This window comes from Vulpes lagopus, chromosome 3, assembly GCF_018345385.1.
Source record: "Vulpes lagopus strain Blue_001 chromosome 3, ASM1834538v1, whole genome shotgun sequence".
In the NCBI taxonomy this organism is placed as follows: Eukaryota; Metazoa; Chordata; class Mammalia; order Carnivora; family Canidae; genus Vulpes; species Vulpes lagopus.
In genome coordinates, this window is record NC_054826.1 from 21888725 (window position 1) to 21910738 (window position 22014).

The 22014-nt window shown below is 36.7% G+C and overlaps 1 protein-coding gene across 5 annotated transcripts in view; it reads right to left on the reverse strand.

The window, feature by feature from the left end:
• Positions 1-61: 61 nt before the first annotated feature.
• Positions 62-22014, reverse strand: part of PAIP1 (poly(A) binding protein interacting protein 1) — a 28790-nt gene continuing 6837 nt past the window's right edge. For all 5 annotated transcript variants that reach the window (XM_041749415.1, XM_041749417.1, XM_041749413.1 and 2 more), the window contains 9 exons: positions 17774-17959; positions 14809-14921; positions 12716-12827; positions 11047-11172; positions 9505-9611; positions 8876-8993; positions 7838-7892; positions 3454-3547; positions 62-1245 (listed from right to left, as the gene is read on the reverse strand). In XM_041749415.1, coding sequence (XP_041605349.1) covers positions 1152-1245; positions 3454-3547; positions 7838-7892; positions 8876-8993; positions 9505-9611; positions 11047-11172; positions 12716-12827; positions 14809-14921; positions 17774-17959 — 1005 coding nt within the window. In that variant the 3' untranslated portion in view covers positions 62-1151. The remainder of the gene's footprint in view (positions 1246-3453; positions 3548-7837; positions 7893-8875; positions 8994-9504; positions 9612-11046; positions 11173-12715; positions 12828-14808; positions 14922-17773; positions 17960-22014) is intronic.

A 22014-nucleotide genomic window follows, 5' to 3' on the forward strand; every position in this document is an offset into this window, starting at 1 on the left:
ATGACATCGCATATAAGTTCCACAGAAATTCTTTAAAATATCAGGATACCACTCCAAAAACTTAAAGGAATCAAAACTATTTAAATTTTATTTTCAAAGTCTAATTTTAATCCAGACTGAACAAACAAGCAGAAAAGTGAGAAAGCTAACTGTATTAGCAGACACAGATGTACCAAATGTAAAACAGTGGGTTATTAACAGAACTATTTACATGCATATTTACAAGCAATCCTTTTGTACATAAGTCTTACTTTTAGTTAGTTGGAAAAAGGCTTTTGACATTAGGTACAAATATTTTTAAATAGGGCTGAGGTGGTACTACATTATAGTAAAAGTATTAGAAAAGTGATCCTCGGGATGTATCAATTATAAAGCAGGTGAAAACTTGAGTGACAAAGATCTAGTAAAATTCTCTAGTAAAAAAGTCAATGTAACTCATGCTACAAAATAAAAATGAAAGCCATATAAATAAAGCAGAATAATGTTCTAGGCTTTAGGGTAATGAAGTTGAGGGGAGGAGGGAAGAACAATACTAGAATTGCAATAAATCCTAAGTGAAAAATCTGGTTTAGTTGGGAGTTTTAGGTCTTTTTTTTTTTTTTATGACATTTTAAAAGCCCTTGGTATCAAATAGCATCTGGATATGTAAATCAGTTAATATATTCTAAGACTTTAGTGCTAAAGATTTTCATGATTGTGATCCATATGTGAAACCCAATTTATTAAGACAATGTAAAACTAAATGAAAGCTATATACTCATCTAAAAAAGGATGCTACATTTTGCAATAAGATGTATTTCCAGGCTAAGACTTTTTCCTTCAAGAAAAGTAGAATTTAAAGGTTAAGCTTCTAACCAACTAGCAAAATTTACTTTCAACATTTCATTTATTTCAAAATCGATTTTATTGCAGCCAAAACAGTGGAATTAACTGTACATAATAAACTATTATATATATATACACATTTTAAGTTATAGGGAATAAAGTTTATTTTGGCAGATAGTGTTAAACAAAATTAAAGTTGCATACATTAGTAACATAACTCAACATCCTTAATTTGGTATAAGTGTGACATTTTCCTGTTTTCCTGTGTTCTGCTAAATCACCATAACCTAAACTGCTTTATAAAACGGATACGTTGAAATTTAGCTTTACTGTTTTCGCTTACGCTCTGATTCCAAACAAAACTTTTCATAAGCTTCTTCTATCTCTGGGTCCATCTCATCATCAATATCATCCAAGTATCTATGAAAGAAATGAATAGTCACAATTTTAATGTTTTTCAATTCAGAAATATCTAAGATGCTAAGCCACACACAAAAAAATATGGTGATATAACTTTCTTAGGGTGTTACAGAATACAAGCACTTTTCCGAATTACATACGTGTCAGTACTCAGACAACCAACCAATCTGAGGAGTCACATTTTACACTGGATTCTAAGTCTGAAGTTCGAAGTTAAGCTTCTGTTATACTTTTAGGCATGTTAAATTTTAAGTTTTATTTAAGTTATCTCTTTTAAGTTCATTTAAGTTATGTGAGGCTCACCCACAACCCCAAGATCAAGAGTCACAAGCTCTTCTGGACTGAGCAGTCAGGTGCCCCAACATATGTTAAAATTCTTAACCTACCCTAAAAGTTAATTCAAATTCCTGACATAAATTTGGGAGCTCAAGGTATTATTTTCATCAATTTACCTTAATCACTCTATAACTAGAACATAATTTCAGATATGGCATTTACCTCTACTGATGCAATATTTTATGTTTACTTAAGATCAGAAATGGCATTCCTGAAATGACCATTTAGTCACATTCCCATTTATTTGGAATAACTTTCGTAACAGGCAGCTACCTTCAAAATCATCTATTTCAGAATTTTTCAACTATTGGGTAGTGTAAAATGATGAAAAACAAAGCCTTCCACAGTTAAGTATGGGTGTAAAGATTTAAAGCATTCATTAAGGATTTAACATCTTCTTACTGACTACTCCTAGCCATCTAAAAAGGGGTACTTTTTGAGGAGTACTTAAAAAGTAGGGGTACTACTATCATGTCCATTCTTTTCAAGTAATCTCTATGCCCCAAATGGGGCTCAACTCATAACCCTGAGATCAAAAGTCACATGCTTTACTTACTGTGCCAGCCAGGTACTCCTATCATCTCCATTTTAGAGATAAAAGATTCTGGGAGGATCCTAAATACTGTAAGATTTGGGTTAAGTATGTGGCATAGCCAGAATCTGATTCCAAATCTTTTCCCTTTTCTACACTATTCCTCTACAACAACATGCTGTGTATGTCTCTTTACCCCACAACAATCCTTTCCACCTACATGTGTGACTAAACAAATCTTGCCAATCCTATCAACTGCTGATGGTCTTTTTGTTGTTCTCTCTCCATTTCCCGTACAAGGCCTTATGTTGAAATAGCCACAAGTCTATCTGGGCAAGAGCATGTAATGTTTACCAAGCAAAACTTTAGAGGACGACCTGAAATTCAAGGTCAAAAACAGTTTGAACTTCCAGTGGTATACCCAGCAGGGTTGGACCTTTTTCTTAATTGTGTTTGAGTTCTTACATCCCTGTATTTTTTTTTAATTAAACTAGTATGTAAAAATATGGTAACATCAGAGGATCTCAAACAGACTTATAAATATCACTAGATGGAGGAGATAATAAAAGTGGTTCACTTTTTAAACTTACAACATACAGGAGATGAGACATTAAAATTAAGTCAGATTTAATTTATTCCCTCCTCCACTAAAGAGGAGAACCTGAGTAACTGGCCCAAATTCCTATAAACTACTAAGAGCTGGAACTAAACCTCATGGGTTCTTGGTTCTTCTGTAAGCCAAAATAATCTGATAAGGGAGTAACAAAGATTTTATTACAAAGAATGGCAGGTAGGGATTGAGCTATGTGAAGAGGACTATAACTTACACATTCCCATCAGTCCAAACACTTATCGAGTTACCTATGTTCTCTTTAATCTTAATTCATCCTTTAAATAGCTAAGATCTGAGTCTTTTACTCTGTGCCAGGAGATGGTTCTAAGTATATATGTATTCTCATTTAGTTCTTTTTTTTTTCCTTTAGTTCTTAAAAAGAACTCAAGGAAGGGTCTACTATTTCTAATTTTCCAGATGAAAAAACAGGCATAGAATTTGCCTTAGATCTTCCAATATTAGAGCTGAATTGAATCTATTTTACAAAACTATGCTTGAGTATACTACTACTTTAGTTTTTCCCCCTTCAAACATGTACATTTTCAGAATCATAGTTTGTGTTTTCTAATATAATTTCCTGAAAATATTTGGGAAGTATTACATATATAACATTGTAACACCCTCAAATAAAAATATGCATTCTTCATCTACCCTTTTCTAATATAAATTCCATCTACAAACTATGGCCACAGAAATATCACAAAGTCAATAGCTAAAAAGAACTTACGGATCACCAGCCCCTGATAAATCTGTCCCATTTTCTTCATAATCTGGAAAAAAGTCTTCTCTTTCAAGTAACTCTTGATATTTCTCTTGGTAATCTATAAAAAAGTTTTAATAATTAAATGCCGACAAAAGTCATAAAATGGACATTAAAAAAGTCATAAAAATTCTTTGATATTAGTTTTAAGTAGATCCATTGTTTAAATAGCACTAAGCTTCCAAGTTGCATATTTAATAACATTTACAAAACATATTCCAACGGGCTTGCTTTTGCCACCTGCATGCTCATAAATCTTCACTGTAATATTCTTCTGATTATATGTTGTAAATAAAGCCACTGTTAATATGCCAGAGTACATGTCACAGCCAATGTATATGCTGCTTATTCTCTCTGCTGCTTCTTTCCGTAAGACAAAATATTGATTATATAACTTGTTGGCAAAGAACATGTTCTTCCATATTCCTGTTCTTCCTTCCACAAGGAAGGATTTTAATCAAATAGCCTGGCCTCTAGCTCCCCTTACTCTTTCCTGAGGAAGTAAAGTGAGCTAGCAGCTAAGAGCCACTGGCCCATGCTTCTCAATTATATTAGCTAACCCAGCAAAGGTTCTGAACACAGGGGATTTTTTCTTTCCTCAGAGACAGCTGGAAAGTAGCTACCTGATAAATGTTTCAGCTATACGAACTTTCCCTTGGTTGGGTTCTTCCAAGGCGATACAGGTAATATTATAGCTCTCCATCTGCCAGCTGTCTTAGGCAGAGTTACTGAGTATCTTTTAAGATTAGCATGTCTGTACAGAGTACTTATCTCTGAATAATAAAACAGATCATGTGCATTAAAAGTAGTTACCTTAAAATAGGATTCTTGTGAACAACAGCTACCTCAGATTTCAGTAAGATAATGTAATTACATTAAACCTTCCCCAGGATTGCCAGTCTCTATAAAACTAATTCCAGGTTAAGGGGTTGGTGATATTCTGACATCCAATTTTGGCAATTTGGAGACTGTATTAACCATAGAACCTTCCTGCAACAAATACATGAGGTAACAGACAAAAGAAACATTCTTTTAAGTGCATAGATGAGTTCACAAAGAAGAAAGCCAAGTTACCTCATGACTAATAAGGGCACTAAAAACCATATGTACTTACTACAGCCAGGAGGCTGGCAGACCACACGACTTAGTAACCAAGGGACTTGGATTTAAAAACCCACAGAAGATCAGAAAGCAAGGTCTTGACCCCATGTGAAATGGAGATGGAATTCAGGCCCAAGCCCATTTCTCCCTACAAACCCAGGACCTTCAAAGGGTGGAGATCTCAAGCAAAAGATGCACCAGGAAAAAAAAATGGAAAATACTCTGGTGGCAAAGAGAGACAGCAAAGTAGCTTGTTGGTCTCTTCTGGATTTGGAGTGGAAACAGAAGTACTCTGAAGAAACTGGATCCTCAGAGAATTTGTAACAATGGGCCTGCTCCTCAGATTTCTACTCCCCACATATAAAAACTTGTTCCAAAATCAGCTTTATTTTTTACCCCTGTGACTCCTTGGAGGTATAGATGTTGTTACTACAAACCAAGCCATAAGGACTCTTCATGAAAAAAAAAAAACAAAAACAGCAGTTAAAACAGGAGAACAGTCATAAAGGGCCATAATATAATTTCAAATGGTTTAGAAAAGAATATGGACAGAATAAGTGATCAAATAGAATAAGCGTTAACAGGTACATCTGAATGAGTGTTCTTTGTACAATTTTTACTTTTGTAACTTTTCTATAAGTTTTAAATCTTTCCCCCCAAAAAACGTTTTAAGACCATTAAATATCAGATTGCAGTAAAAGTAAATTTTATGTGATAATCAAAAGTAAAAGCAGGGTTAGAATTAAAGGACAGGACAAAAATGTGAAACAAAAATAAGCATGTTTAGAATGAGGGGGGAAAAAAAAGACAAAATTTTAAAGATCAAGATACTTTGGATAAAACGCAGGAACGAAATTTTAAAATTAAATTTCTATAACCAAAAGTATCACTCAAAAGACCAATAGGTCAAACAAATAAGACACAGATGAAGAACAAAGAACCAAAACGATATAGGGTAACTTTGAAAAATAAAAAAATCTGTCTTACCAGACATGGCAAGATTTAAAGTAAAGCAGTAATTAAGACCTCAGAGTTGGTATTCAGACAGACAAAAGATCCACATGCACAGACACAAGGACAAGGATAAGATACAAGTTTATAGAGGAGGGACACCATACACATCGGAGGGACATTTTACTTAGGAGAGAGGATGGATAACAACACCTGTTGCTGAGAAAAGAGGACATGGAAGAAACACTTAATTCCTACTACATCCCTCATAAAAATTAGCCAGATGGATAAAGACCTAAATATAAAAAGCAAAGACCTTTAGAAGTAAATGGAATTTGACAGTAATAAGAAAACTTTCTTAGCCACAGAGAGCTCCAGGAACAAAACAGATAGATTTACATGAAAACTCAAAGCTTCTATAGGACAAGACAAACAGAATGGAAAGAGAGCATGTACTGGGAGAAGCACAGAGTCACTTTTCAGGTTATGTAAGGAATTACAAATCCATTAAGAGACAAACGATCCAAGAGAAGTATGGGCAGAGAACACAAACAGGCAATTCTTCAAAGGAAGAAAACAAATGTCAATGGAAACAGGAGAAGAAATTCATTGTGACTAGCAAGGAAATGAAAGTTTGCAATTTTGTACAAGCTAACTGACAACAATTAAGTCTGGTAGTAAGTGTTGCCAAGGATGACTAACAGGAACCCTTGCATTCTGCTGGGGGGCAGATTATATCTATATAATCCTATCGGAAAGCAGGTAGGCAACACCTCGTGAAATAGAAGATGCACATAACACATCATGTAGCAACTGTATTTCTTCACCCTGAAGAAACTCCTGCATGTGCACAAGGACGACTTAGCGACTGTATAGCATGGTGTACAGTATCGAGTGTGAATCACCCAACTACCCTGAAATCGGGACCTAGAACCTGCGGTTTACTCTGAGTACAGTGTTACTTGGAATTTAAAATGAACCAAGCAGGATGCCTGGGTGGCTCAGGCCTGATCCCAGATTTCTGGGATGGAGTCCCGCATCAGGCTCCTTGCATGGAGCCTGCTTCTCCTCCCTCTGCCTGTGTGTCTCTGCCTCTCTTTCTATGTCTCTCATGAATAAAAATCTTAATAAAATAAAATGAACCAAAGCTATATATACTCACATCAATGTAGATAAATAGCAAAAACACTGAATAAAAAATAAGTTGCAAAAGATATGCACAGTAAGGTACCATTTAGGTTAATACTATGTATGATAATACACTGTATACAAACGTATAGAAGTAAAAAGACATCACACTGACCCCAACTTCCAGATGAATTACCATTACCTCTGGAAGGGAAGCAATGGAAGGACTGGCATTGGGGCTGAGCAATGGGTCCCAGGACAGAGTAGTTTACTAGTTATCTGTAGAGTCCTATTTAAGAACACCTGAAGTGTATATTAATATAGCAAAATGACATTGGTTTAACCTTGACAGTGAATCAGAAGATCAGTTTTCTGTGGTATATATATATATTTTTAAGATTTTTGAAGATCTCCCTCCAAGGGAGCCAGGGCTCAATCCCACAAGAGATCACGAGCTGAGCCAAAAGGAAGACTAAGCCACCCAAGTACCCAATGTGGTTTTTATATTTTTTGAGTGTTTCATAATTTTAGGTTGTAAGATAAGCAGTCCTTTCCACCTCACAGGATAGTCAGTACCTGCGATCCAGAGGAAACAAGTGGGAAGATCCCAACAATAAGCTGGTTTTAATTGTTATCAAATGGGAAAATTTCCTCTTGTTCATCTCGCAGTCTCATTTATCACAATTAAAGCAATCTTTCTACAAATGGCCCTTTTCTGGAAGGGGAAGTGTGTGGAGATTTAGATTTTAATTAACTCTGACCTACTGACATTTAATGAAACCCATTAATTCTCAGTATCTGCAAGGATCTACAGGAACAAATGTTGTACACTATGCAGTGAACTAGAACCATCTTTCCCTTCTATTTTAAGCTTACAGTATAAAAGTGGAATACTAGAGTAAACATAAAAATGATTGCATTTAATTGCGGGATTCTTCCAACACACTGTCAGGGTGACAAGATAATATACATGGAGTCGGACTTTCCATTTGAAGTGGTTCAAAGTGGTGGTCCCTGTGAAGAATATTCTATATGAAATAAACATTTAGCCTGTACCTTAGAACAACGTGCCCACCTCAAAAAGCTACAACCTCATACTGGGGAGCATATGGTTCTCTATAATTTACTAGCTGACCAAGAAACAGGGTAAAGCACCGTGAAACCAACCTACCTGGATCAGCCGCGGTGAAAGGAACACCATCAGAGGTATAAAATGTTGGTTCATTCTAGGATGAATCAAAGTGATACAAATATGTAATCATTTCAGAAGTGTTTTAAAAGCAAATTAATGAAGCATGACTGAGGTCACTCATCTGCATCTGATTATGCAAGAACAAGCAAAACACTAGCCTTCTAATAGCTATTTTCATTTCACTGGGAAAGTCTATGGTTTTCAGATTTCTATTCTATTCTCTCAAGTTCCCATGGCTATAACCCTGCTGTCTATTCTCAGTCACACTCGTGATGAATTGTTTTGTTGTGCACTGTGATTTAGCATTGTGTCAGCTGATTTTCACTTGTGTTCTCCTCTCCCCATCATTTTTAAAAGAATTTCCATGGCTGGGGTTATAGGAGCATTTCTCCACTGTTGTGCTGTGTCTGGTCATGTCAGGAGCGTCAGGCATCATTGGCCTGGTGATCACTTTTCTTAATTTACTACAACATGCAAAGTAAACGTTTGAGATATAGGCCTCTGGTTATAAATTCTCTGCAAGGGCAGCCCGGGTGGCGCAGAGGTTTAGCACCGCCTTCAGCCCAGGGCCTGATCCTGGAGACCCGGGGTCGAGTCCCATGTCGGGCTCCCTGCATGGAGCCTGCTTCTCCCTCTGCCTGTGTCTTTGCCTCTCTCTCTCTGTGTGTCTGTGTCTCTCATGAGTAAATAAAATCTTTAAAAAAATAAAAAAATAAATTCTCTGCAAGAACTTCTTCCCATAATCCCTACACTCAACTGAGTCCAAGCCTTATCAATTTCCCCTGCCACCGGATGGATCTTTCTCTAGTCTACCCTTTCCTTAGAGGATTCCATATTTCTTCTCCTATTTACCTGGCCTGCTGGCTGCCATGTAACCCTAAGCCAGTTGAAAGAGTTATTAGCATTAAACTCTGAGAATACTTTTTTTTTTGAGAATATCTTTATGTACCTCATCTAGAAATTTCCAAAACTGGATCCAAGCAGTAAACAAAACTTAAAATGTAAACGCTGGCATACCATAAAATAGTTAGGATCATTTTCTGGTGTTGCTTCTCTGTATGTTGAAGTTGCATGGACTCTACCCCAGTTACTTGACCGGAGTTCTACAAGCTTCAAGAGCATCTGTTTCACATCTCTGCAGACAGAAATTGAAAAGGAGTTAAGTATATCTACCAAAGTGTTGTCAGATTCTAGAATACCAGATTCCTAAAACTTTGTTTCATAAATTTAACATGTACATCTAAGTGCTTTGATTTTTTAGACATTTCCTATACTGATTTTTTTAAAACGCAGTCTTGAAATTTGTTCCATCTAACTGACTATATGGTTCATAAAGGCAGTACCTATACAGCATTTTTAAACCTCCTACTGGAATTACAGTATTTTACCCAAGAATTTATTGAACAATTTAAAGCTGGGATCATTTTACTTTCCAATAGACTCCCTATCTTAACACAGGAAAATCTTAACTTTTTCAATTTATAAAAACAACTGAACAAAAAAGGCCAGGTGTGCAGAATATACCTTTAAAGAAAATATTTCTGTCAATTTGGAAGATTTCAATTCTTCTGATGGTAGCATATATAACACATTAAAAAACAACCCCCAGAGAAAAAGAAAGTGAGATCCACTGCTTAGCTACCCACCTGCTGCAATTTGCATCTAGGACAACATTTTCAATTCTCTGAATAATTTCTTCCATATCATTCTTTCCTTTCTCCTTCCAGGCATCTTCCAAAACTGACCCTGTCAACTAAAAAAGCAGGTATCAGTAAAATAAGGAATCCAATAAAGTACAGAAATTCTAAAAAGTATTGGTAGCAGCTCCAACGTTCTTTGAACAAAATGAATTCGGTAAGTTAAATATTCCCAATTATTCTCCACCCTCTCATGAGATTTTCTCAGGAAATTTCTACACCCTCTGTTCTTTTTGACTGAGAACTAAAGCAGAACCTGAATCATAGGTTTTGTGTGTCAATGACTATAAGGCATATTCCCTTTGTGACTAAGTTTGGCTATAAAATTTTAATCAACATTTCACTTCTTGGGGATCCCTAGGTGGCTCAGCGGTATAGTGCCTGCCTTCGGCCCAGGGTGTGATCCTAGAGACCTGGGATCGAGTCCCACATCGGGCTCCCTACATGGAGCCTGCTTCTCCCTCTGCCTGTGTCTCTGCCTCTCTCTCCCTCTCTCTGTGTATCTCATGAATAAATAAAATCTTAAAAAAAATTCACTTCTTGAAATATGCATTAAGTATAGAAGCTCTGAATTAGAAAGAGATACAAACCTCAGGAAAAAGCGTTAAGGACATAAACCAGTAATTCATAGAAACAAACAAAGACTAAGAAACATGAAGAAATGCTTAAATTGGCGAATGATCAGGAAAATGCAAAATGAGATCATCATTTTTACTCATCATCCATGACAAAACAAACCAGGACTGATTATATCCATCACTGATAAGAATATATGGGGAAAGTGGTGTAACTCATTCACTGTTGGTAGGAATACACTTTGGATTGGCATCTAGAAGGGAAAATTTGACATTACTTCTCAAAGTATACTATGCTCATTGACCTACCAAATCTATGTGTAGGAATTAAACTTATATAAACAACTGCACATATAGAAACAAAGTTACTGAAGAAACAGGTAAATCTTTTGTGTCGTGCAAAAATCAAGGATCTTCATTAGATAAAAAAAAAAGTCACAAAGAATGAGATTTTATGAGGGCACACATACTGACATGGGAAAGAAAGGAAATTTAGGAGATGGAGGTGAAAGATTTCCATTTCTTGCTTCTAAATTTGGATTCTCACATGAAAAAAACTAACCAACCAGTACAGGCATGAGTAGCTCAGTTGGTTAAGCATCTGAATCTTGGATTTTTGGCTCAGATCATGATCTCAGGGTTGTGAGACTGAGCCCACACTGGGCTCTGTGCTCATCCTGGAGTCTATTTTTCCCTCTCCCTCTGCCCCCACCCAACCCTCCATCCTGCTCTCGCATTCTCAAAAAAATAAGATACATACTGTTTTTCCAATATTTAAATTCAAGAGCAAAGCAAAATGTCAGTATTTAACGTAAACATCTTGAATTCACTGCATACTATATATACTTTCCTTCCTCTAAATCATATATGAATGGGTAGAAAAGTTAATTTTAAGAAAAACCTAAGTAAAACCTACCTTCAGTAATTTTACCGCACAAATTAAGTTGTCATCCATAGGATTAGAAAAGAGGGCATTCAGCAACTCCCGAAGACCAACCTGAAGAATATCTGCTCTTGTAACCTGTCCATTTGTTCCCTTGATCTTTTGGGGAAAAAAAAAAAGAAAAATAACTATGGTGAAATATTGCAACAGATAAATAAATGGTCTAACATGTTGGCAAAAATAAGTGTTCTAAGTTAAAACAAAAATCAGAATGCTTTGTTATCTTCAAGTGTAAAATAAAATAAGTTAGACTTATTTTACACATTTATGAGACCTCTACTACAATTACTAAGCCACAGGTAAAATTTTCCATTTATTACAAATAACATCTAGTCAGGATAATCTAAGCATCTTTTATAAATTACTGCTTCATAAAGCATTCTCTGGTCTATTAAGCTATCACCTTTTTGGGAACGTGCAGCACTATTACTCCTTTTATACATTTAAAAATACTGTTTTGCATCAGAATGGTCTAATACTATAGCTTAGACTGGTTGGAGAACCAGAGGAGCTGTAGGCTTAGGAGCCATAACCTCATCTTTATACTCCCCACAGACATGGCATCATTAGGTCCAAATAAACACTCAACTGCATTTTTAATGTGATTCTTAATTTTCAGCATATTTTAGATGAATGCTTTTATTTTGGCTTATATAAATGTTAAACTGGAAAAGATTAATGGAGAAATGTTTTTTTAAAAATGAAGTCCATCCAGGGGCACCTGGCTGGCTCAGCTGGCAAAGCATGTAACTCCATCTCAGGATTGTGAATTCAAGCTTCATGCTGGGCATGGTGCCTACTTCAAAGAAAAATTCAATGCCAAAAAAAAAAAAAAAAAAGTCCATCTGTGGGTAAAGAGGGATAGTAAATTAGGCACTAGATTGGACAGAGACCTTGCAGATGCACTGACAGCAAGATGTACATTTGATGGTGGATTCGTGGATATTTTCAGTGGTGCTTACAATTAAATCTTCAAAGTTAAAGGAGGTATAACCTGTCTCTGGGATTAACTAGTCAAAGAAAAAAAAAAATCAGGCAAATCCATTACAAAGTAATATTTAGCACTTAGTTGCCTACTAACATATACCCAAGTATATTACCAGTTTACAAACCTGTTTAGCTATAGACTTCAAACAAATGTATTTTATGTGGATGATTACTACATAAAATGGGACCAAGAAGAACAGTCCTGGGTGAATTGGGGTGGAAAGAACTCTAGTATTCTAGTGTCCCTCCCCCCAACCTTTTAGCTCAAAGCTTTGTGTTCTGCAGAGTAAGTTGCTTTTGAGCCACCATCTGAAAGTCAACATACAAAATGTGTGAATTCAAAAGATATGATTAACTGTATTTCAAGAGCTTAAACTTGCACGGAAACCATAGCTTTCCAAAAATACAGAGTTTAAAATTCTCAGTAACTACTTCCAAACAGCCTCCGTACAAACAGGAGAAACAAACATTACAGATGGTTCCATTAGAATGCAGGCAGGCATTAGAGTGAGCAGCCACTGAGGTGTTACTTCTCTCTTTCACCCACCTTTTGTTTCACTTTACTGTTGTCCAAGGATACTGTAAATACAAATTCTGTATTAAAAAATCAGTTTATGTTCCCAGGCTGTTAGTGCTTAAGAGAATTTCTCCTCACCTCCAGGTTAAGGTAAAGTTCTCCCAGGAAGAGGACAAACGCGTGGAATCGTTTCCGAGTCACTTCGTCCCCTTTTGCAGCTTGATCTTTAACTTCATATTCAGTTCGACATCTAATGAAGATATACCTTTTATAATCCCACAGTGATTTGTTTTTTGAACAAACAAGACCAGCTGTCGGGTTTGCTGTCCGCAAGCAATACAGAGACAAGTATGATGCACTAGTGCCCTGACTCTCCGGAGTAAAGGATGTTCCTGTCTTTTGTAGAGACCAGAACATGCATCATCTTTTCATACTAAGATTCCTAGTTTTAAGAAACTAATGAGTTTATTTTCAACTATTCTTGTCAGATCAAGTTTGTAACCTGTTGAAGCAACAGAAGTTTCATGAGGTTCATTGCATACTGGCGCACCAAAAAGAAAATGCCTTGCTTTTGTCCTACAGGTTTTTCAAGGAAGCACTGTTTTACTCAAATTATCACTATAAATGTTCCACTCTGAATATATGAACTTTGAAACACATTTTTAGAAAATATATAAATGGTCTCCAACTAAGCTGAAAATAAAATGTATTCTTATTAAAGTACATTATCCTTGTAATTTCTATTTTACAAATCAGTGAAAGGAAAAGTCTCCAACTCAAACTCACGTAGAAACAAAGCAATTAGTTTGGTCTCAATATCCCAGAGACCAAAGGGGTCAAATAACTTAGTTTCCCCTGATTTATTTTCCTGACTTGCTTGGCCCATCTGCCATTTCACAAAGTATCTAAAACAATCACCATAAACCTGTCATTGCCCATGTCAGTGAATTTTATTATCAGCTGTTATTAAAAATGATTTTTTTAGGGCAGCCCGGGTGGCTCAGGGGTTTAGTCCCGCCTTCAGCACAGGGTGTGATCCTGGAGACCCGGGATCGAGTCCCACGTCGGGCTCCCTGTATGGAGCCTGCTTCTCCCTCTGCCTGTCTCTCTGCTTCTCTCTCCTGTGTTTCTCATAAATAAATAAATAAATAAATAAATAAATAAATAAATAAATAAATAAATAAATAAATTTTTTTAGATGTACTTTAATTGTTTATCAATTTGTCAATTTTTTTTTATCTTTATTAAGGTGGTAAAAAACTCTTGGAAAGTCATGTGTTTTGTAAAGCTGATTTTTGACAATTCTGTGAATGATAAGGGGAGTGGGGGGTCATGGAGATTGTCTGGCTTCCATGTAGGAGGGACCAGTTTAGCTTGGCTTTGCAAAATAAATAAATAAATATAATTAATGGAAAAAAGTAGTCACTGCTTACCAAGAATTTAACTTGGGTCAATCTGTGACTCAACCATAAATCCAAGATAATTTATACTATGTGGCCTATAGCTTATAACAAGCTATACTAAATCAACATTTCATTTGAGTCAGATATAGTGAGATATTTGTTACTGTCTAAACATTAATTTTTCATCAAAAATGTTGAGATATCTGTAAATGAAACACTCTAATAATGAAAAGGTTGAGTTAATTAATGCCAGTTTAGTTATCCAAGCACCTTATTGGCTACTCTCCTTTTATAACTTTGTAGGTAGGTAGTTTTGATGAAATGCCTGTTTTATAAGTGCAATGACTATTATACATTAAGACATATTAACACAAGTGCAAATGTAAATCCCTACCCCTCTATATCACTGATTATCTAGATGAAAAGAACTTACACCTCTAAACCTTTTTTAAGTGATAGAATGGAATTAGATCATTCTAAAAAGTGGTATGGGAAAAACTAGTTCAACATGTGGCAATAAATTAGAACCTACTCAAACCAAAAGTACAAATGAACAAGTGATCTATGAACTATATAAGATCTTGGGAAATGAAAGGCCTTCTAAGCACAAAACCAAAGGCAGAGATCATTATAGAAAAAAAGACTGCTATGTGGGACTGTAACTTTTTAATAGTATATACAATGTACAATACCAGATTAGAAATAAGAATGGTCCACCCCACCTTCCCCTGCAACCTTCTATAACGTACAGTCTTTAGAAAAGAGGAAGGATCAAATTCTAGTATGTCAAAAAGTAGTTTTCCTTTAATTTCTTATATTCACACTGACCTTTGAAGCAGCAACTGGCGAAAGTTGCCACTCTGTGGGCTAATTGTCAGATGATGGGACAGGTAATTACAGAGGCGAGCTCCCATGTAAGAGAAATTTGGGATAGATGTGGCCTTTCAAAAAGAAAAAAAAAAATTTAGGACACAAATACATTGTTATTAATACAAATACTTAACAAAACATTCCAAAGAAAACCTTTCCACCTCTAGAACTGAACATGCTACGCAAATGAACAAGTCTCACTTAGTTGTTAGGCATAAGGAAATTAAGTCTCCTCCCAACTTTATACCAAGAACAAAGGAAAATGTTTAAGGCAAATTCTCCCCATCATTTACCTGAGATCACCAGAAAGCAAACAGACAGGACTGCTTTATACTAACCAATTTTTGTACAAGACGTGCATGTACCCAATTGGATAGTGCTAATTATGAATAGGAGTATTTGCCAAATAACTGTTCTGTGGTGTTTTTCAGGGATAGGTTGGCACTGACTTTGGCATCAAAGAGTCCAGAACAAGATTCCCAGGCCTGCACTGAGACCTTGGACATCATTCAACCTCCCTGGGTTTCCGCTGGATTCCTAAAAGAGGTGATAAATAGTACCTGGTACAAGAGATTAATACTTAAAAGAATACTCCAAACACACCTGGGGTGAAGAAGAAATAAAGATAAGCTATTCTGAGATCATTCATGGATGTATATCTATTACCACAGAAAACTTGAAATTCAAAAATCATCTTTTTCCCTGTTATAGGCATTGCTCGTTTTCCTTTAGTTTACTCTTAAATTAAATCACACAAGATTAGACAGGAAGTTCTATAAGGCTTGTTATTAAAATAGTTTCATACTTTTATGAATAGTTTCATAAGTTTCATACTTCTCCACTCATACTTTCCTCAACTTCACTTCCATAGACAACCATTTTTAATTCTTTCAGCTGAAAAGTTTCCATTCTCTGTATTCCCATGCTCTGTGATTTCAGTTTAGACATTATTTCTTACTAGTTTCCCACCATAGACAAGGAATATCCAGCTTTCACCTTGGTTACACCCCCATTCCTTTCCACTATTTCCTAATCTTTCTGCCTACCAATATGGCCATAACCTGATTTGATTAGTTTTGTGTTTCCATTTACAGCTGGACCATGTAATATACAGGTTGCACCTTGTTTGCACTGGAAACTTTGTTTACCCCAGACTTAATTTTCTCTTTCTTTACTTACATCTCATTGACCCTTAAACTTATAAGTTTCCCAATTTTCTTAATACCGTCAACCCAGCAACTATGCTCACCTTGCCCTATTCCAGTGAAGCCTGGCTATTGTCTTGGGATCTTCTCCCACCAACATCTAATCATTTAGCCATTCCTATAAAAGTCTGTTTTCTAGTTTCTAATCTTCATCTGTAGCTCAATTTCTCTTTTTAGTGAAGTACCTTCCTTCAGTAACCTCTCAAGAAGGGTTACAAACTGGCTACTCAGTGCAAAAAGATGTACAGAGTCTAGTTTGTTTTTGAGATTTTCAGGTGATCTTTTTAGTCTCATTCCATCCTTGTAGAATCTCTGAAAGGCTCTAGGACAAAGTAAATCAGGGTGATTTTCAGCTTTCCCCACTGGCTTGGAATTCAATTTTAAGATCAGCCCACCTGCTTTCTAATCTCCAAAACCGGTACTTTTATCTTCTTTTCTCATCTTGGACCCTATAGGCTTCTGGCTTCTTAAAATCCCATCATTGTAGCAGTATTTGGGAAGGAATCAAAGTTGAACGTGTATATTTAATTTAATATTAGATCTTTTGTTTGTTCCCATGAATAAATTCCCTCAATGAAATTTAAAAACTATTGGTGAATCTGTATTACGGACACAATACTGAAAGCCAAATAGGGATACATATATGAAGAACTGGCTTTGAGATAATCGCAGAAATTGTAGATTGTCATGTTACAGCCCTGAGGAACTAGAACCAGGCACAGCCTGTAAGAGATGAAACTGAACAGAAATCAGAAAAGCATGAACAAGCAGAATTTCTCCACTTTCTTCTCCTATTCCTTTGCAATCCATTTAGAGGCCAAAAGTAGGTATCAGGACAAATGGAACAATTCTCACCTCCTAAAATCTCAAGCATGTACAGAAACCCAAGAGTTGGCCAGGTAACATTGAGGGGTCCAGTAACTACCCAGAACGAGCTGTCAAAGTAGTCAAATGAAACACGTGGTAGGATGAAAATTACTGCCATGATAAATACCCTTCCACATATTCTAAGTTTGAGCTGCTCTTTCAGCAATACCTTCAAGAACACTTTATATTTCTAGTTATTTCCTACTGTTTTTGGTCAAACAGTGCCCTTAAACTGGTCTTCAAAATCCAGTGTTATTTTCCCCCCCGAAAATAGCATTAAAGTGTCACAGACCAATAAGCTAGGATCAAACCTAAACTTTTTGTGAACAATCTAGACAGACATTAGACTTAACAGAATTAAGATGTAAAACCTTGGAAATTTAAAATAAACATAAGCATAAATAAGACTCCAGACAGTGTTTTGTGGTCTGTTTTTTTTTTCCCCCTGACTCCTTTATGAGGGAAGAGAGTTCTCCCAAGATTTTTTTTCTCTCATATTCCGAAAGTGCTATATAACTTGATACCTAGGAGAAAAGAATTGCACTCTTTTTCTATATTTTGTTAACTTTAGATCCTGTAAAAACAGAGGAGGATGGAAAAAAGGTATGATACTTACCTAGCCTTCCTCATAAATGCCCAACACCCCTTCCAACTGTGAAGAGCTTTGAATCTCCAATCTGGCTCGAGTCCTGGCTCTCCATACAAGAGATGTGAAAGCTCCCATGAACCATAAAGAGTTAAGGAGCATGGAGGCCAGTGAATGTGAATCTGGCCTCCCTGAAGGAGGCCACCACCACCCTTGGGCTTCAAGGGTGCTACTGGATGATCACTTGTCCCATCAGCCAACCTACCTGTTGATAGATGAGTTCTACAAGTTCTTGCAAAGCATCATCTGTTGTAACCCAGCCATTCAGGGTCTCTGCAAACTGTTCAATTTCGGTTTCAAAACTGCCAGGCTGCTCTGTAAGATGATTCAAAAAATCCTGAACATACTCTGGTAGAGTGGGATAATCCTCACAACCATCTTCATAGGAATCCTATATAGATCAAAAGTTTAAAAAGAAAAAAAAGTTTAAAAAGTGTTTTAATCCATGCAACTGGCTAAATAAGCCTTATTAAGGCAGTTTTATTTTTATTTTTATATTTTTAAAGATTTTATTTGACAGAGCAAGAGAGCACAAGCAGGGCAAGCAGCAGAACAAGAGGGAGAAGCAGGCTCCCCCAATGAGCAGGGAGCCCAATGTGGGGCTCAATCCAGGACTCTGGGATCACTAAGCTGAAGGCAGACCTTCACTGACTGAGCCACCCAGGTGCCCTAAGGCAGCTTTAAGTTCAGAAGTCTCTAGCACAAATTATCCTTTACATGAGAAAATTTGTTCTTTTTCCTCAAAAAAAATTAAGCCCAATGAATCATTCTTTGTTAGCCAACAGCCCTAGTGTTACATTATAGCAGGACTCCATCTAACTGGGTAGGATATTATCTTCTCATCCTGGCAGATAAACCAGACAACTGAAAAAATTTACACTGATATTTCACTGTAATACCAACATCAAAATTAAGATTTTGATTTATGGATACAGGATCAGAGATTTGCTTCAAAGTGGTAAGGAAGAAGGAGCTAGGGATAACAGAAAAAAGAATGGCCATAGGTAGCAACTGTTGAGGCCATGAGGATTCATTATACCCTTCTTCATATTCTTATAGTTTTTTGATAATTTAAAAATTTATTGGAGGGGTGAAGCTAGTAAGGTTTATCATCTGTTAATCCCCAAGGACAGGAAAATATATATAGTTAAATGACTAGAAAACTTCACGATAATATGCTGTGGCACACTTTGGCTGCCATATCCATGGCAATCTAGCCAGCCTTGATTGTAGTAAGTTTCCAACTCATGTTCTACCACTATTACCTTTGGTAGTTCCCAATCTTTTAATTATTGGCTAGAGGCTGAACAGAGGGAGTACTGCAAAAGATATATCATATTATCAACTCCTAGACTTGCAATGCCTGGAATACTAACCAAAGCATTCTGAAATTTACTTAACAGCTATGATCTATAGGATTCCCCCCCCAATATAATTATTATAATTATATTGCTGATTAAATTTACCCTTTTCCAAAAGGAGTCAAATGAGAAACTACATGAAAGAATTAGGACCATAATATATATAGTTATAACATGTGACCATTTTATGAAGGGGCTAATAAGTTCTAAAGCCAGTGACTGCATAAAGAAAAAATAATCACACCCAGTCCAAACTCTACTTTGGAAAGCTCCATGTTGAAGGTGAACATATAGTCTTAGTAAAAAGACTAATAAAGCCAGTTGGTCCTCTACCGTTGGTACTGATCACCGTTTTTTCAGCTGACCACAACTTAGAGACCATATTACATATTTTTAAATGTATTTCCAGATATTAAAGTGATACTACTTAACATGACTGGCAGCATGTGCTATCAGAGGTGCTAAGGAAATAAGACTAACTTTAGGAATAGCAGATTACGGGCCCATATTATGCTCACACAGTATCTGTGGAGCAGAACAGGTAAACAGATGAAATGCTGGAGCTCAAAACTAAATCCAAATTAAATGACTTCACTCTAGGGGTGCCTGGCTGGCTCAGTTGGTAGAGCAAGTGACTCAATCTCAGGGTCATGGGTTTAAGCCCCACACTAACTACAGAAATTACTTGAAAATAATTCAAAAATGACTCTAAAATAAATTAACATTGATAAATTCAAACTTATTCATTATGAACATTACAGTTGTATGATGAGGATTAAATAAGTTAATAAGTAAATGCCTCTGGCCCTGTGACCAGCACATAGTAAGGCATTAAGTAAGCAAATTTTTACATTTCTGGGAAAATACTAAAACGTATTCCAAGTGCCATGGCCATGTTCTCTCTCTCTCTTTTTTTTTTTTTTTTTTTAAGATTTTATTTATTTATTCATGAGAGATACAGAGAGAAAGAGAGGCAGAGACACAGGCAGAGGGAGAAGCAGGTTCCATGTGGGAGCCTGACGCGGGACTCGATCCTGCGTCTCCAGGATCATGCTCTGGGCTGAAGGTGACGCTAAACCGCTGAGCCAGCCAGGCTGCCCACGGCCATGTTCTTATACCTAAAGGATTATACCTAAATGTATCTAAAGAACAGAATGATTAAAAAACCATACTTCTTGGTATGTAGGAGGATAACCCTACATGGCTAATAGCTATCAGTTGCACATAAAATAGGTGAAAGACACTTAAGAGCTCTGCAAGGCTGTCTCAACTCCAAAAAACTTTGAGGTAAGCATTGCTATTCCCCCTGCACAAACTAAGAAATGAGCACAGAGAAGTCACTTTGGTTACTCATTCAAAACCGTCTGTTGAGTGCCTATTAAGTACCAAATACTGTTCTAGGTACTGGGGGTACAGTCTTGGCATGAATAAAGGAGACAAAGTCCTCCTCCAGTGGAGCTTATCATCCATCACAGAAGACATCACTTAGAAGTAAGGATATACTATGGAAAAAAGGGGCGCGCTAAACTAATGCAACACGATATGTTAACTTCAGAATTCTTCTCATTGTTTTCTGGTTGTCTTTTTTTTTTTTTTTTTTTAATTCCAGTACGGTTAATGTCTGAGACAGAAAGAAAACCAAAAAAAAACCCAGCCATACAAATATCTGAGGAGAGATAGTCTATGTAGTAGGTTCAATCAGTATGTAGGTCCCAAAAAGAAGAGCTTACCTGACACCTTTGAGAAGGAAAAACCAGAAGGAGAAACTGAGGATGGGGCAATAGCTAACAAGATCAAGGAGCCAGATGCGGAAATGGTAAGGTAGGGTCTTGGGGACTATAGGGAGACTGGCTTGAAAGCCAGTGGAAAAACCATCAGGCAAAGGCACAGCAGGTAGGGTTTGAATAAGGAAGGACCGTGTACCAACTTAATTTGTGCAGTCACACAGAAGTGAGCACAGAACCCTGCATTTCTAACCTCTATGCTATACTCCTAAGTGACAAAGGATCATAACCCAACCTTGACATAGGTACAAGAATACTCAGTGCCAAAAATCCATCTATCAACAAAGAATGGGTTAAATATACTACCCTCATACCCATGTAATGCATCATACAGCCACCTAACAAGATATACTTACATCAATACAGAAATCACCAATATGTTAAAAGAACATAGAATCATATTTTAGTACAGTTTAATTTTAAGAAATTTAGAGACAACAGAAATCTCTGGAAAGATAGACAAGGAACAGTAGTTAGCTGTGGAGTAAATAAATGCTCATTATGAATATTGACCATTTTTTAATAAAACTGTAAAGCCAGTTAAGCATTATAAATGCATACATTAAATATACTTCAATATTAGCCACGTAATGTAAGTTTTAAAAACCAGTTTTTGATATCTAGAGTATTACAGGCTTACAGTATCCTATTAATGGTAAAGAGGAAGGAACACTACAGGTTGCAGCTGAAGGTATTAATTTTTATTTCTATCGAATGTCATTCACCATGGCAAAAATAGGTTGGAATACTGATTTCCAATCTTCTCAATAAAATTAACACTCTTAAGGGGATCCCTGGGTGGCTCAGCGGTTTGGCGCCTGCCTTTGGCCCAGGGTGCGATCCTGGGGTCCCAGGATGGAGTCCCACGTCGGGCTCCAGGCATAGAGCCTGCTTCTCCCTCCTCTTGTGACTCTGCTCCCACCCACCCCACCCCACCCAATCACGAATAAGTAAATAAATAACTCTTTAAAAAAAAAAAATTAACACTTAAGAAAATTTGAAGTCTTGGGGGCACCTGGGTGGCTCAGCTGGTTAAGCATCACTCTTTGATTTTGGCTCTGGTCATGATCTCAGGGTTATGAGACAGAGCTCCATGTTGGAATCTACCCAAGATTCTCTTTCTCCCTCTCTCCCTCCTCTGGACCACCCCCTGCACGCCGCCCCCCAAACCCCTGCTCGCACATGCACACATGCACTCACTAAAATAAATCTAAGAAAAAAAAATTAAAGTCTGAAAGTAAAGGAAAGTAGAACTGCTCTGATTATAAGCATTACAGGGGATTAATCAAGGAGGTGCTTAG